Source organism: the organism of the source record quoted next, assembly GCF_019968985.1.
Source record: "MAG: Porospora cf. gigantea B chromosome Unknown PgB_NODE_785_length_11099_cov_138.748, whole genome shotgun sequence".
Lineage (NCBI taxonomy): Eukaryota > Apicomplexa > Conoidasida > Eugregarinorida > Porosporidae > Porospora > Porospora cf. gigantea B.
In genome coordinates this window covers 1-11,099 of record NW_027179260.1, presented here as the reverse complement: position 1 = coordinate 11,099, position 11,099 = coordinate 1, and the positions used below count along the sequence as shown (strand labels likewise).

General features: G+C 54.5%; 8 protein-coding genes across 15 annotated transcripts; 4 read left to right on the top strand and 4 right to left on the bottom strand.

Moving 5' to 3' along the window:
* On the bottom strand, positions 1 to 679 carry KVP17_005209 (uncharacterized protein; the record flags this gene model as incomplete). The annotated part of the gene is made up of 1 exon (XM_068515015.1): positions 1 to 679. A coding segment is annotated over one exon (679 nt), but the record flags the coding sequence as incomplete, so codon positions are not given.
* A 34-nt stretch (positions 680 to 713) lies between these two features.
* On the bottom strand, positions 714 to 980 carry KVP17_001356 (uncharacterized protein; the record flags this gene model as incomplete). The annotated part of the gene is made up of 1 exon (XM_068516698.1): positions 714 to 980. The coding sequence occupies one exon, from the start codon at positions 978 to 980 to the stop codon at positions 714 to 716; it is 267 nt and encodes an 88-aa protein (XP_068371794.1).
* Positions 981 to 1,079: 99 nt separating this feature from the next.
* Positions 1,080 to 1,577, bottom strand: KVP17_001353 (uncharacterized protein; the record flags this gene model as incomplete). Its single annotated transcript, XM_068516693.1, has 1 exon — positions 1,080 to 1,577. One exon carries the CDS (start codon positions 1,575 to 1,577, stop codon positions 1,080 to 1,082), a length of 498 nt encoding a protein of 165 aa, XP_068371789.1.
* An 81-nt stretch (positions 1,578 to 1,658) lies between these two features.
* On the top strand, positions 1,659 to 4,040 carry KVP17_001355 (uncharacterized protein; the record flags this gene model as incomplete). Of its 3 annotated transcripts, XM_068516695.1 has the most annotated exons (4): positions 1,659 to 1,892; positions 1,921 to 2,623; positions 2,651 to 3,602; positions 3,629 to 4,040. In XM_068516695.1, 4 exons carry the CDS (start codon positions 1,659 to 1,661, stop codon positions 4,038 to 4,040), a joined length of 2,301 nt encoding a protein of 766 aa, XP_068371791.1. The 3 variants fall into 3 exon arrangements, with proteins under 3 accessions (XP_068371791.1, XP_068371792.1, XP_068371793.1); XM_068516696.1 differs by lacking the exon at positions 3,629 to 4,040 and having other exon boundaries at positions 1,924 to 3,606; XM_068516697.1 differs by lacking the exons at positions 1,659 to 1,892; positions 1,921 to 2,623; positions 2,651 to 3,602 and having other exon boundaries at positions 3,684 to 4,040.
* Positions 4,041 to 4,139: 99 nt separating this feature from the next.
* Positions 4,140 to 4,475, top strand: KVP17_001354 (uncharacterized protein; the record flags this gene model as incomplete). Its single annotated transcript, XM_068516694.1, has 1 exon — positions 4,140 to 4,475. One exon carries the CDS (start codon positions 4,140 to 4,142, stop codon positions 4,473 to 4,475), a length of 336 nt encoding a protein of 111 aa, XP_068371790.1.
* A 323-nt stretch (positions 4,476 to 4,798) lies between these two features.
* Positions 4,799 to 5,446, top strand: KVP17_001350 (uncharacterized protein; the record flags this gene model as incomplete). Its single annotated transcript, XM_068516685.1, has 1 exon — positions 4,799 to 5,446. The coding sequence occupies one exon, from the start codon at positions 4,799 to 4,801 to the stop codon at positions 5,444 to 5,446; it is 648 nt and encodes a 215-aa protein (XP_068371781.1).
* Positions 5,447 to 5,567: 121 nt separating this feature from the next.
* On the bottom strand, positions 5,568 to 6,692 carry KVP17_001351 (uncharacterized protein; the record flags this gene model as incomplete). Of its 2 annotated transcripts, none has more annotated exons than XM_068516687.1 (1): positions 5,568 to 6,692. In XM_068516687.1, one exon carries the CDS (start codon positions 6,690 to 6,692, stop codon positions 5,568 to 5,570), a length of 1,125 nt encoding a protein of 374 aa, XP_068371783.1. The 2 variants fall into 2 exon arrangements, with proteins under 2 accessions (XP_068371783.1, XP_068371782.1); XM_068516686.1 differs by having other exon boundaries at positions 5,568 to 6,470.
* A 165-nt stretch (positions 6,693 to 6,857) lies between these two features.
* On the top strand, positions 6,858 to 10,849 carry KVP17_001352 (uncharacterized protein; the record flags this gene model as incomplete). Of its 5 annotated transcripts, XM_068516688.1 has the most annotated exons (8): positions 6,858 to 7,112; positions 7,140 to 7,999; positions 8,028 to 8,913; positions 8,941 to 9,572; positions 9,601 to 9,937; positions 9,964 to 10,438; positions 10,466 to 10,642; positions 10,671 to 10,849. In XM_068516688.1, 8 exons carry the CDS (start codon positions 6,858 to 6,860, stop codon positions 10,847 to 10,849), a joined length of 3,801 nt encoding a protein of 1,266 aa, XP_068371784.1. The 5 variants fall into 5 exon arrangements, with proteins under 5 accessions (XP_068371784.1, XP_068371785.1, XP_068371788.1 ...); XM_068516692.1 differs by lacking the exons at positions 6,858 to 7,112; positions 7,140 to 7,999; positions 9,601 to 9,937; ... (1 more) ...; positions 10,466 to 10,642; positions 10,671 to 10,849 and having other exon boundaries at positions 8,353 to 8,839; positions 8,972 to 9,576; XM_068516690.1 differs by lacking the exons at positions 6,858 to 7,112; positions 7,140 to 7,999; positions 8,028 to 8,913; ... (1 more) ...; positions 10,466 to 10,642; positions 10,671 to 10,849 and having other exon boundaries at positions 9,677 to 9,937; positions 9,964 to 10,461.
* Between the last annotated feature and the right edge of the window lie 250 nt (positions 10,850 to 11,099).

Sequence of the window (11,099 nt, the reverse complement as noted above, 5' to 3'; positions counted from 1 at the left end):
CCATCTTCGGAACTGTAAGGGATATCGAGAACAGAATCCACAGGGAGCACACGAATAGCGGCCACTCAAACCGTTCGACACCGGAAGCCATGCCGGCGCAGTAGGTGACCACACACAGAGAACTTTTGACCACAGTGATGGTTCCAATGGAAACGAACTGGAAGGAGGAGTTGGTCGCCAAAATGTCGACGGACGACAGCAGCGCAATGGGGAAGTAGTAGCGAAAGAAAGTCGCCCAGTGCATAGACGGGAATTCAGGGGCATTGGGCACCGAGTGTCTGATTATAAATAGGATTACCGTCATCGTAAAGTTGTGGAAGCCCGTGACGAAGCAAGGAATGTGGATGTTCAGGAGACCGAAGAGCTCTTTGTTTAGGAGAGAGATGGTAATGCTGGAGACGAACCAAACACACATCGCTGCCAGAGGGATCCACCAGTCATGTTTGACAGCAGCTACCGGGGTGAATTCGCCTGGGCTGGACGGTGCCGTCACGAGTTCCAGGTGTGGGAAGGTTTCTATGGCTCGCTCAGACGTCTCCGACGACAGATGTCTTGGGTCTGCTGAAAATTCATTGTGCAGCTCACCCAAATTCTCCAGATCACTAGCCCAAGCAGTGACCTGCGCTTTGGTAGTAATGTGCAGGCCGACTGAGCTTAGCTCTGTGCCAGGGGATTCCATCGAAAACGTTTGAATAACACAGACGCAGAAATATTCAATCACGAGCCCCAGCGAAACGGTGAAGGAGTCTGAACAGCTTGTGTGTGTTCTTTGCGTCTGCAGGTCGCTTCTTCTCTTCGTCGGTGGCACCTCGCCTTCGTTGGCAGTACCGTATGACACCCAAAGCGAAGGCGCCGCTGGCTCCGATGCACATGCACCAGCGCGCCATCTTAAGAACCGTCACCAGAATAATCGTAGCAGCGAGACCTATCACCAGCAGAGTCTCTGGTGTTGCGTTCACCAAGCGATCATTTGTCGTCATCATGAAAAAGCGGCAGATTTCCGCTTCATGGCTTCCAGAAGATTCCTCATTACTCCCCCCTTCGCCAGTTAACAACACGGTTTCGTGTCATGCATGAAGTCAGCACATAGCTGTCGTAGAGACGGTGATCTTCCTGTCTGGAAGAGTGAGCACTTGTGTGGCGTCATCACGAATAGGGCCGCTGAAGGACTTCTCCGGCAGCGGAATGGACAATGGCGCCCCTTCAGGAGGGTGCGCGACTTTATGGAGGTTGCAGTAGTTGCACTCCGGGTCTACGAACCTACCATCAGGGTAGATGGCGTAATGGACGTTGGACCCGTCATTGCCGAGGCATGGAGGCAGCAGACGGCCGTCCACGTCGACTTCGAAGGGAATGTTGTCAGGCCACTCAACATCTTGGCCCGGCTCTAGCTCGTAGTGCAGCTCGTTGACAACCACGCCTTCTGCAAGGCGAGCATCGTCGAGGTTGACTCCCGGAGGCAAGATAACGCTCTTGGTGACGCACGGGACCTTGGAGAACAGGCCTCTGGTCATCGTGCTGAAGTCCCGGTGTGCCTGCACGGCGAACTGCTTGGGTCTCGAATCCGAATGGCTCATGAGAAACTTCGCAAATACTGCACACGCACCTAGGTGCAGGGCGACTACACGTAACACTGTGTCTGACTAAAAAACACGATTATGGACTCAAAACCAGTGAGTGACCGCTTGCCTGCTCACCAGAAGGAGAACCGCTTCGACGAGATACAGAAGCGTCTGAAGGACGGTACCAACAACGTGAAGTCCTTCTTGTCAAAGACCATCATCAATTCTATGCGGAGCTGTGACGCGAAGGACCTGACAGTGGAGCAGCACGAAATGACCTTTACGCCTGAGACGCCCAACAAGGGCAACGGCAGCATTAGACCGATAGCTGTGAGTAGCACATTCTTCTCTCACGCAGCAGTTCCACGACCGAAAGCAGGTCGATGGTCATGTTGCCCCTGAGACCTGGGGGCACCACGACTTCGACTTCCAACTGGATCTCCTCGAGGGCGCACAGCTTCAGTGCTCCGCACGGCACAAAGCGTCAAAAGCGGAGATTCCAATCCGGTGCATCTGGAAGCGGAAGCTTGGTGGACTGATGCTGAATATTCCTTTGACGGACGGGACGGCATCCTATTTGCTTACAGCTGATGATGTCGGAGCAACCGTGTTTGTCGAGGCTAATCCCACAGCGAAGGGTGTGTCAGGCACCGCATTCGGCTCTCTAGGCCCGTTTGAGCTTGATGCCGTCAGCCGACAATCACTAGAGGGTTATCTGTCCCTAGGCTCCGTGTCATTCCCGCTGGATGGATCTAGGGAAACGGCCAGCTGTCCAGGTCTGAGTATTGACCGGGAAGGCGTTCGTGTGACTCGGCAGCACAGGAATACAGTGCTGACAGATGTTGAACACGCATTCGGCACACACTACCCGACGGTGGAGCTCGTCCCCCAAAGCCCTACGCGCTTTACTTTAACCTTGGGCGCTTCGGAGGATGATCGTCACAGTTTCACAGCGCTGTCGCGGCAGCAGCGTGACCTCATCGCACTCACAGTGAGGTGTTTCAAGACATCGAAATACATCGGACACTCAGCCCTCATTGAGTTGGTTATGAGGCAGAATCGTAAGATCACAAGAGACTCTGAATCAGACATGAGCGTGGCCCTACAGGAGGCAGAGCATTTGAACGCAGAGGGCGAGCTGTTGGATGTGTTTGCACTCACAGAACGGCTGTCCTTCGAATTGGTGAAGTTCGTAAAGAAATGTGAAGAGTCCGATTTAGCGTTAGAACGCGTAACCCGTGAGAAAGAAAACCTCGAGATCGACGTCAACGCCACCATCAACGCCTACAGAGACCTGTTGGCATCAGAGGGTGACAAGGGCGTGCCGGCCCCTGACGAGGATTTGGCAAAGAGAGCTGCGGAGAAGGCTGAACTGGAGACCAAACTAACAGCTGCCAATAAGGTGCTAGAGAAGTATATTGGAGAACTGGAACACCAAAGGAACCAGTACCGCTTGCTAAGCGAAAGACATGCACAGCAGGCACGAGAGATGAGCGAGTTGACTCTGAACGAGACGCGACGCCTGGACGACTCCGTACAGGTACAGCACCTGCAGGAACAGGTGGAGCGCCTGCGCAAGCAGTTCACGGCTACATCGAAGCGCGAGACGGAACAGAGCGTCAAATTGAAGGAGCTCAACGCCGAGATGGGCAAACTAAAGCGTTTGAAGGCCGACCCCAGCACGAGGATGGAACAGGAGATGCATGACCTTCAGAAGGATAACATGGGTCTGACTCACAAACTGCGCGCCTTGGAGTGCGAACGGAAGGAGATCCAAGAGAATTTCATGTACACCAAGGCTCGCCTAGACGAGCAAGTTGCCGAGAAGAACGATGTCCTCCGGTCCAAGGAAACGTTAGAGCGAAAGCTCGACGAAGCAGAACGACGATTAAAAGAGGAGAAGCGCGTAAACCTGGACTGTTCCCAGAGGGAGGAGCGCGGACTTCGGTCGCAAATCGAGGACTTGACCCAAGTAGCCGAAGCGTTGCGAAAGGACAATACCTCTCTGCGATCGAAGCTCCGAAAGTTGGCCACCGCTACGTAGATGCCGTGTATTGGCTCTGCAGATCGTATTCAACTCATGCACGTGTCTCTGTGAAAAAGCTTGGAATTTATTCAGTAATGCTCTGTGCCCCCTGGGTTTCTCTGCGCGACCTTGGCGACCATTTGAATGAGGAGGTGGTGGTGTTCGTTCGCGTGCTCAGAGGCAGTCACGATCACATCCAGGTGCAGGAGGACGACCAGACGTGCAAGTGCTACTTGGGCCACGCGTCAGCACCAACTTGCACCTCTGTAGCGCTTCGAGCTAAGGTAGTAGAACGTGGTACCTTGGCTAACGTCTCCAAGGTGTGGGAGTTCGGTAATCAAGAAATGAAGCCAATGTGGGCAGCCTTGAATCTGGCAAGGACGGACTCTTTCCGACCCTTTTTCACACCCGAGAGCCTAAATGGCCCCAGCTTCGACGGTTGGGTTCCGTAAGGGCATTTTAAAGATGTATGTACGTCGCTCTTAATTGTCAAGGCTTCATTTTTCATATGATATCTATGGGTCAACACGTGGGTTGCAAATATCAAACATATGGCGAAGGCATCCCCTCCGAAGAAGGAAGGCCAAAAGAGACGCCACAAGGCCAAAGAGTCGTACTCCAGCTACATCCTTAAGGTACTGAAGGAGATTCATCCTGAGCTGGGAATCTCCAAGCGCAGCATGATGATCATGAACTCCTTTGTGCAGGATACCTTCGAGAAGATTGCTACTGAGGCTGCGAAGCTTTGCCGCTACACGAAGAAGGAGACGCTCAGCACTCGCGAAGTGCAGTCCGCCACCAGGCTGGTGCTGCCGACGGATCTCTCGAAGCATGCGACCACAGAAGGTTCGAAAAGTGTGGCACAATTCTCAGGAAACAAAGCCTAGCTTGAGTCTCTGTCTAAAGCAAATAGAAAGCAAATACTCCTTTCACTTGAATCCACTTGAATCTTTGTCTAACAAAGCAAATGCTCCTTTCACTACTATTGGCAGCCTCGGTGGCAGTTTCTGGTCCGTTTGCAGATGATGTGTGTTTACAGCCCTTGAACTTTCAGAAAGCGCCTCTATCGCGAACGGGATTTCGACGACTACTTGATACAGAAGCCTTGATTTCACAGTGGGTCACTCATCCTATGGCTTGCTTTGAGCTCTGTGTTGGAGCCAGAGCCTGTCAGTCATGGGCAACTGTCAGCATAGCATTCACCTCAGAGATGGCTTGCCTGATCTTCGCGGCTGACATTACTGACTTGGAAGACGACACAGAGACCACGACTTTCTTTGTGACGGTAGGGCCTAGGCAACCACGGGCGCGACCTTGTGCAGATGCTTGCGCCGTTGAGGCGTGCACGCAGTACGTCGGGTTCCGCCCATACCAGTTCGATAGGCGGTGCAAGAACGAGGAGCTTCCGGGCTGCAACTACGACATCTTCCGATGCTGCCGGCAGCAACCGCTTGGCCACCCCGCAGGTGCAGCCTTGCCTGGCGCAGGTCTGACGATGACGGGGAACTTTCTGGTCACTAGGGAGCTTGGCCCTAACGACGTCACGGTGAACATGAACCGCTGCATCCGTGAGTGCCACCGCAATGACGACTGCGACACCTGCAGTCTGAGCACTTTGATGCTGCCTTCTGGCGACCCGACCCGAGTGACATGGGATGCTGCTGGAGTGTGTAACCTCTACTATGTTGCTGAGAAGGACAAGTGGTCGCGGTTCTACAGCCTGGATTCCTACGTCCTTACGCATGGTCCTGCGTTGGCGATCGATTTCCTGTACACTACAGACGGAAGCGTAGGTCCGGGTACGGCACTGCCTTCAATCGGAATTAGCAAGAGTCGCATGCAGTCTATATGGGTATGAGTGTCACCGTATCGGTGCGACTTCGTGCTGCTACGTGCAAAGAACGCTGGGTTCGTCACTGAAATTTCAGTTGGGACGGAGCTAAATCAGTTGAAAGGGTCTTCAGTCCTTCACAGTAACATTACGACCCGGGAAGGGGATTCTTGACTCGCAGCTTCATGACTCGTTCGACGACGTTGCTTCTTGGTCGTATTATTGGTATCCGATCGTCCTCTTCAGCTGGTTCTAGATGCAGATTGATCTGGTGCTCCTCGTCTATCGCCCAGTGCTTGTCTGTGGTGAGCCTCCACACTCCCTGTGTTTCGGCAGCCGCCTGTTCGACAGCGAACTGCCCAATGTTGTTCGTAAGCAGTCCGTGGTCTCTGAAAGGTTGAAAGATTTCCGGTGTCACCACACGATATCCCGCATCCCAAAAGGGTTTATCCGGCACCGTTTCACCAGGGTTGGTCGACAGGTAGAGTGTGGCCGGAGGAAGCACGTTGTGGCGCCTGAGAGCTTTCAAAACAAATGCCGGCCGGTTGAGCTGCTCGTTTGTCAGGCGTTGCTCCCGGTTGGGAGTACGGTTCCGTTTATCTCCGGATCGCAGCTGAACCATGACAGGGTGGGGGCCGATGGCAGCCAGCAGGGCCTTCGCCATTCCGCGAATGAAGGGGCTCCAAGGGATGGTTGGTGTCACGTCGTAACACTTTGGGGCCGTGTCGTTTGAAAACTTCGGTGTAAACAGATGGTTACCAGAGACCGTCTTCGGGCGGTAATCCACCAGCTTGGGACTCACGTTCTTGAAGCTCGTCACGTTAAGCCGACAGTGAACTGGTCTGTGCACACGTAGGCATGTATCCATGCCCTTTAACACTATATTGTCAACGTCCACCAGATCGGACCAGTATAGCTGACACTGGTTTCGCTCGCCAGCATGTTTCGGAGCGAATTTGGGTGTGAAGTCGAGAAGAGCCCGTTTCTCGTAGGCGGCCGTAATGCACAGGAACTGCAGTTCTCGTTCTCGGTGACTCAACCCAGCCCCCATATTCACTCTCGAGTCAGTCAAGTACCCTTTCGATGAATCGCATAAGGGTACTTCACTCGCAGCGTCACCAGGGTGCCGAGGAGCTGTCTGTTCGTTCAAGCGAATCCACGTACGCAACTGCAGCTCTGCCACGTCGCTCTGAGGAGCATTCATCCACAACCAGACATAGAGCAACATCAGAAACAACATTCCCGGCCAAAGGCAGGCGCCAGGACACTGCATTCCGTCAGAGTGCGGTGAGCACACACTGACACAATGGTAATTCGCTGTATTGGGATCGGAAAAGGACTTGAGGGCTACGCGGAAATCTCACGACGACCTTGAAATACCACGACTCTCAATGTCCACCAGACATTACCGTTGTGTCAGTGTGTGTTCAGGCCCTCAATGTCCGTTTACTTATCTCTCGACCTATTACTCCCTCCTGTGCTCAGATGGGAGTTTGGCTGGGGCGATACAACAAACCACAGGTGTTCAGGCCCTAATTTGGGTAATTCCAGCTGTATGGCTCTCGTGAACGGCGGCTCCTATAACAGCCGGGCGTTCGCTTCGCAGGAGTTTGGGATGCATCTGCGCGCACTGCTGCATCCAGGAAATGCGCGTGCGGCCGCTGAAGGTGCAGCCCGCGCTACCTTTGACCACGTAAGTGATGGAAGAGTTATCTGACAGCGGAGCCGGGCACTCAAGATGCTGGACCTGTCGCCGATGCTAGACGAACTGGACGCTGACTGCGTCACCGAGTGCAATATACGCTGGTACCTGTCTGAAGTCAGCCGAGTCGCCTGTGCCATCGGGTGTCTCCACGTGTTCGAGACGTACAGGAGTGCCTGGGAGATTCTCAAAACGTTCTTCCCCACTTCGTTGGGCAGCGCTCTCTCCGAACTCGTTGAGCTCACTCGCTATGTACCTTTGTTCGACACTCTAACGGCAGAAGACCTCTCCAAAATCGATTTTCATGTCCTAGATCGGCAGAAAATGATCTCTCTTATCCGACCTGGGCGTCACCACTACAACGCGAGCTACAAAAGTGCCTTCCTCGGCAGCTTCGAGAATACACAAGAGGTCGACGAGGCATGCAGCTCCGCCTGCGTCTGGCTCGACAATATACGAATGCTCGAATGTGCCCCTGTTGACCTCAGCGTCGTCTTTCGATCTGCCTACCAATTCATCCTGGACTACGAGTCCTCACCCGCCCAGTCCGAGGCTGACGCCGGCCAAGCGGCCTTCATCCATGCACTGGAGGCTGTACAGAGGTCGTGCATTTTCCTGGATATCGTTCAACCCAAGAAGGTCTTACAAATAGTTCACCAACATTTCCTCCCTGACTTCTCGGCTGCAGCGAAGGCGTGCACGCAAGTGTGCACGCAGCTGCCGGTGGCGTCTGACACGAACGTCGCGCCCCGCGTCCGCGTATACCTGCAAGAGTACCTGGCCGCGTTCAGGAGGTCGGCGTCTCCAACCGCTGCGCACCACGAGGCTGTGGAGAAGACCACGGAGATTCATCAAAAACAGAGGGGGATTGGCTTGGTGTGAGTAGTGAAGCGCTCCGTCATCCAGGCGATGCTGCCAGGACCGGACAGTCACGGGACTTCATAAACGGACGCCTGTTGAGCAAAAGATAATTCAAGCCACCTGGGATACCCTTTTCGAACGACATGTTCTGGACGGCGAGCTGTTTGTCACGGCCGCCTCTCTTGCGAGAGAGGCGGTGTCGAGCATCTACCCAGACCTGGTCTTGATTTCCGCCACTCCGCTCGCCTTGTTCCAGAGGTTCTGGGCGCAGGCCTCGTCCAAGCCTGGCGCCGAGGACCTCGTAGAGAGAGCGCTATGTGAAGTCTCAGGTTCCATGGGAATTGTCTCTCCTACATCAACAATCAAAGTTATGTTCCGCGTCCTTCGCAGTCAGAACGCACCCCTGGATAAAACATGGCGTAATATCCACAAGGCGCTGCTGCTTCTACCATGGGTTCTGAAGCCTGGGTGTGAGGAGAAGCTGGAAACCGTCGTGAAGGCCTATACCAAGTACTGTGGCGAGGCCCTACGGAAGGAGCATAATCCATTCGAGGCTTCTCAGAAAGCAGACCTAATTTTGGCGCGCATGTTCTTCGATCAACAGTCACTGAGGGTAGTCTCTCCGAAGGTTGAGGCCGAGTACCTCACGTTCCTGGAGCACACGATTCGATCTCGCCGTGTGGGACTCATGCAATTCCACGAGGACGCCATGGCATTACTGCCACCTGAGACGCGGTTCGTTGATTTGTCCTACATCGTCGATCGTGTTTGCAGTGGCCGAGACACGCAACGCCAACTGCTTATTTTCAGACGTGCTTTACAGGCTCTTGATTGCATTGACATTCTACCAGCCGCACGTGAGTTTATTAGTCAGTACTACGGCTGTGGCAGCATATTCCCTGTGAAGCTGTTGAGGGTATTTTTTTGTAAGGTGAGCTGATGGTGGCGACTAACTCAGGTCCCGGTTCTGATCGACCACAACGTCCCAGTGGAACACCTGGAGGGGCTTCTTCTGGTAGCATTCATCAAGGCCTACGATGCTACGTTCAATTACGAACTGGCGTGCAATCAGGCCTGCGAAATCGTTGCTCTTTCGAAGAATGCGTGTGGGGCTGACCTCTGCTGGCAGAGTCCGGTTGCCCAGGAGTTTCACAGGGTGTTTAACCTGGTGTTCAAGAAAACGGGGTGCCCCAAGACTGGAAGCAAGATTGCGAACGATGCCGTGAAGGAGTTATGCGAGTTTATCGGCATTCCTGTCGAACCTCCGCGAGACCTTGAGAACCTTTTCAGCATGCTACTATCCAACAGGGAAGAAAAGCTCTTCAGTGGCACCGAGGAGGAGGCACCCGACGAGGCATACAGAGCTGCACTCACCCTCCTCGGTGACATTACAGACTTGCTGGGGCTCGTGATGCCCCCCGCAGAAGTCGTCCACAACCGCACATTGGTTGAAGGCATGGAACGGTACCCCACTCTTCCGCCAGCCATCGCTGCGGCCACGAACGCCGTGCAGACGTGTCTTACAGCCCTTCCCTTCGATCACTGGGCCTTTGTCTACCGGCGCCCGGAGGCCATTCTGGCCCGCTCGACGTGAGAGCCTGGGCAGTGGTCCACGCAGCGTTGTTAGCGGAGCCGTGGTCTCGGCTTTTTGCGAGGCGTTGGACCGCGGGCACGAGCTCGGAGCGTCGTACCACATGTTCAAGTCGGCCTTAATCGTGGCGGAGCACTGCTCGTCGAACCGCTGGGGTCGTAAACGAGCCTCCATCAGCCAGGCACCGGCACTCTATGATGGAGGAGTGATGCAACAGTTGTCCCTCGGCGTCCGAAGATCCCTCGAGCGGGAACCCGATGACATTGAGGCCGCATTCGATGAAGGACTGGCAAACATAAGGGCCACTACAGCCTACTTGGGTGTAGCAGACCTTCAAGTCGTAAACCTGGCGACAGCTTTTACTGTAAGATACGGGGGTTCGTCTAACAGCAATCGTACGAGTCGTTCACTGGCACTGGAGTCGACGAGGATTTCGCTCTGTTTCTCAGTCTCAAAGTGACCGAGAGGCTCACAGAGGTGCTGAATCTCTATTCGCTGGAAGCGCTTATTCTGCTGGTCAAGACTTCCTGTCGACCGCTTTACGAGAAAGCAGTTACGGCATCCCGACGTCTTCCGTGCGACCTCCGTCGGTCTGAAGGGTCCCAGACTCGATTTGCTTGCCGAGGAGCTCAAGTCGTCAGCAACTTTTGCTCCTTCGTCGGTAAACACGGCCCAGTTTCAGCCTTCTACAGGGCATCGGAGGCTGCAGCGCGGTGTGAGTTGGGGTCTAAGAATTCGTCTCTCTCGTACGAGTCGCTCATCGACAGCAGGTTATCCGAGGCCTTATCTCGCATGACTTGCGAAAACGTACGAGAGGTGCTGGACGGCATTCCCGACGAAAGCACTGCGCTGTCAGCAATGTACAGTGAGGCGGCATGGACGGAGTAAGCAGAATCCTTGGTGGTGCACTTCGCTAAGTCAACGGACTCCCTGCTGGTCGCCCACTCAGAGTCCCTGAAGCAGCTGGGTCCGCTAATGGAAAGCTTGGACCTGGGCTACATGGAGCAGATCTACGCGCGGATCGCTGACTGCACTGCCCAGGGAGGAGGCCCCAACGTCAATGCACTCAGTGAGTGTAAACGGCGAACAACACGCAGTGTGTGAGTACACCAAGGAATCCCTCAAGAAGATAGAGGACTCAGACGGGAGTCTGCAGCGCCTCTATCGTACCTTCCGGCTGCTGGTCGAGACCCTGTCCCCCGCAAAGGCCGTAGAGGAGTGTGCCTTGCTTGTTGGACAGTCAGCAGTGTCTACGTCGGACAGTGATCGAAATTAGGTTTACTGGGTAGCCATTTTCAGGAAGTTTAACTTCCATTGGCTCTCAGGATCCCGTCTCAGTTCTGAGCCTACAGGTTCCAAAGGAGGAAAATCGTCTTCGGATATCTCTGCAGGCGCCGTGTATGTCACAGAGGAGACGTCGGGTTCACGTTTGCTTCTAGGCACCCGAGCCCCGCGGGGGAACCGCCGACCCCGAGGTCGGGGTCTTGAGGGGGGGGTGCAGTAGAGCAGGGGGTTGGCGTGACAGT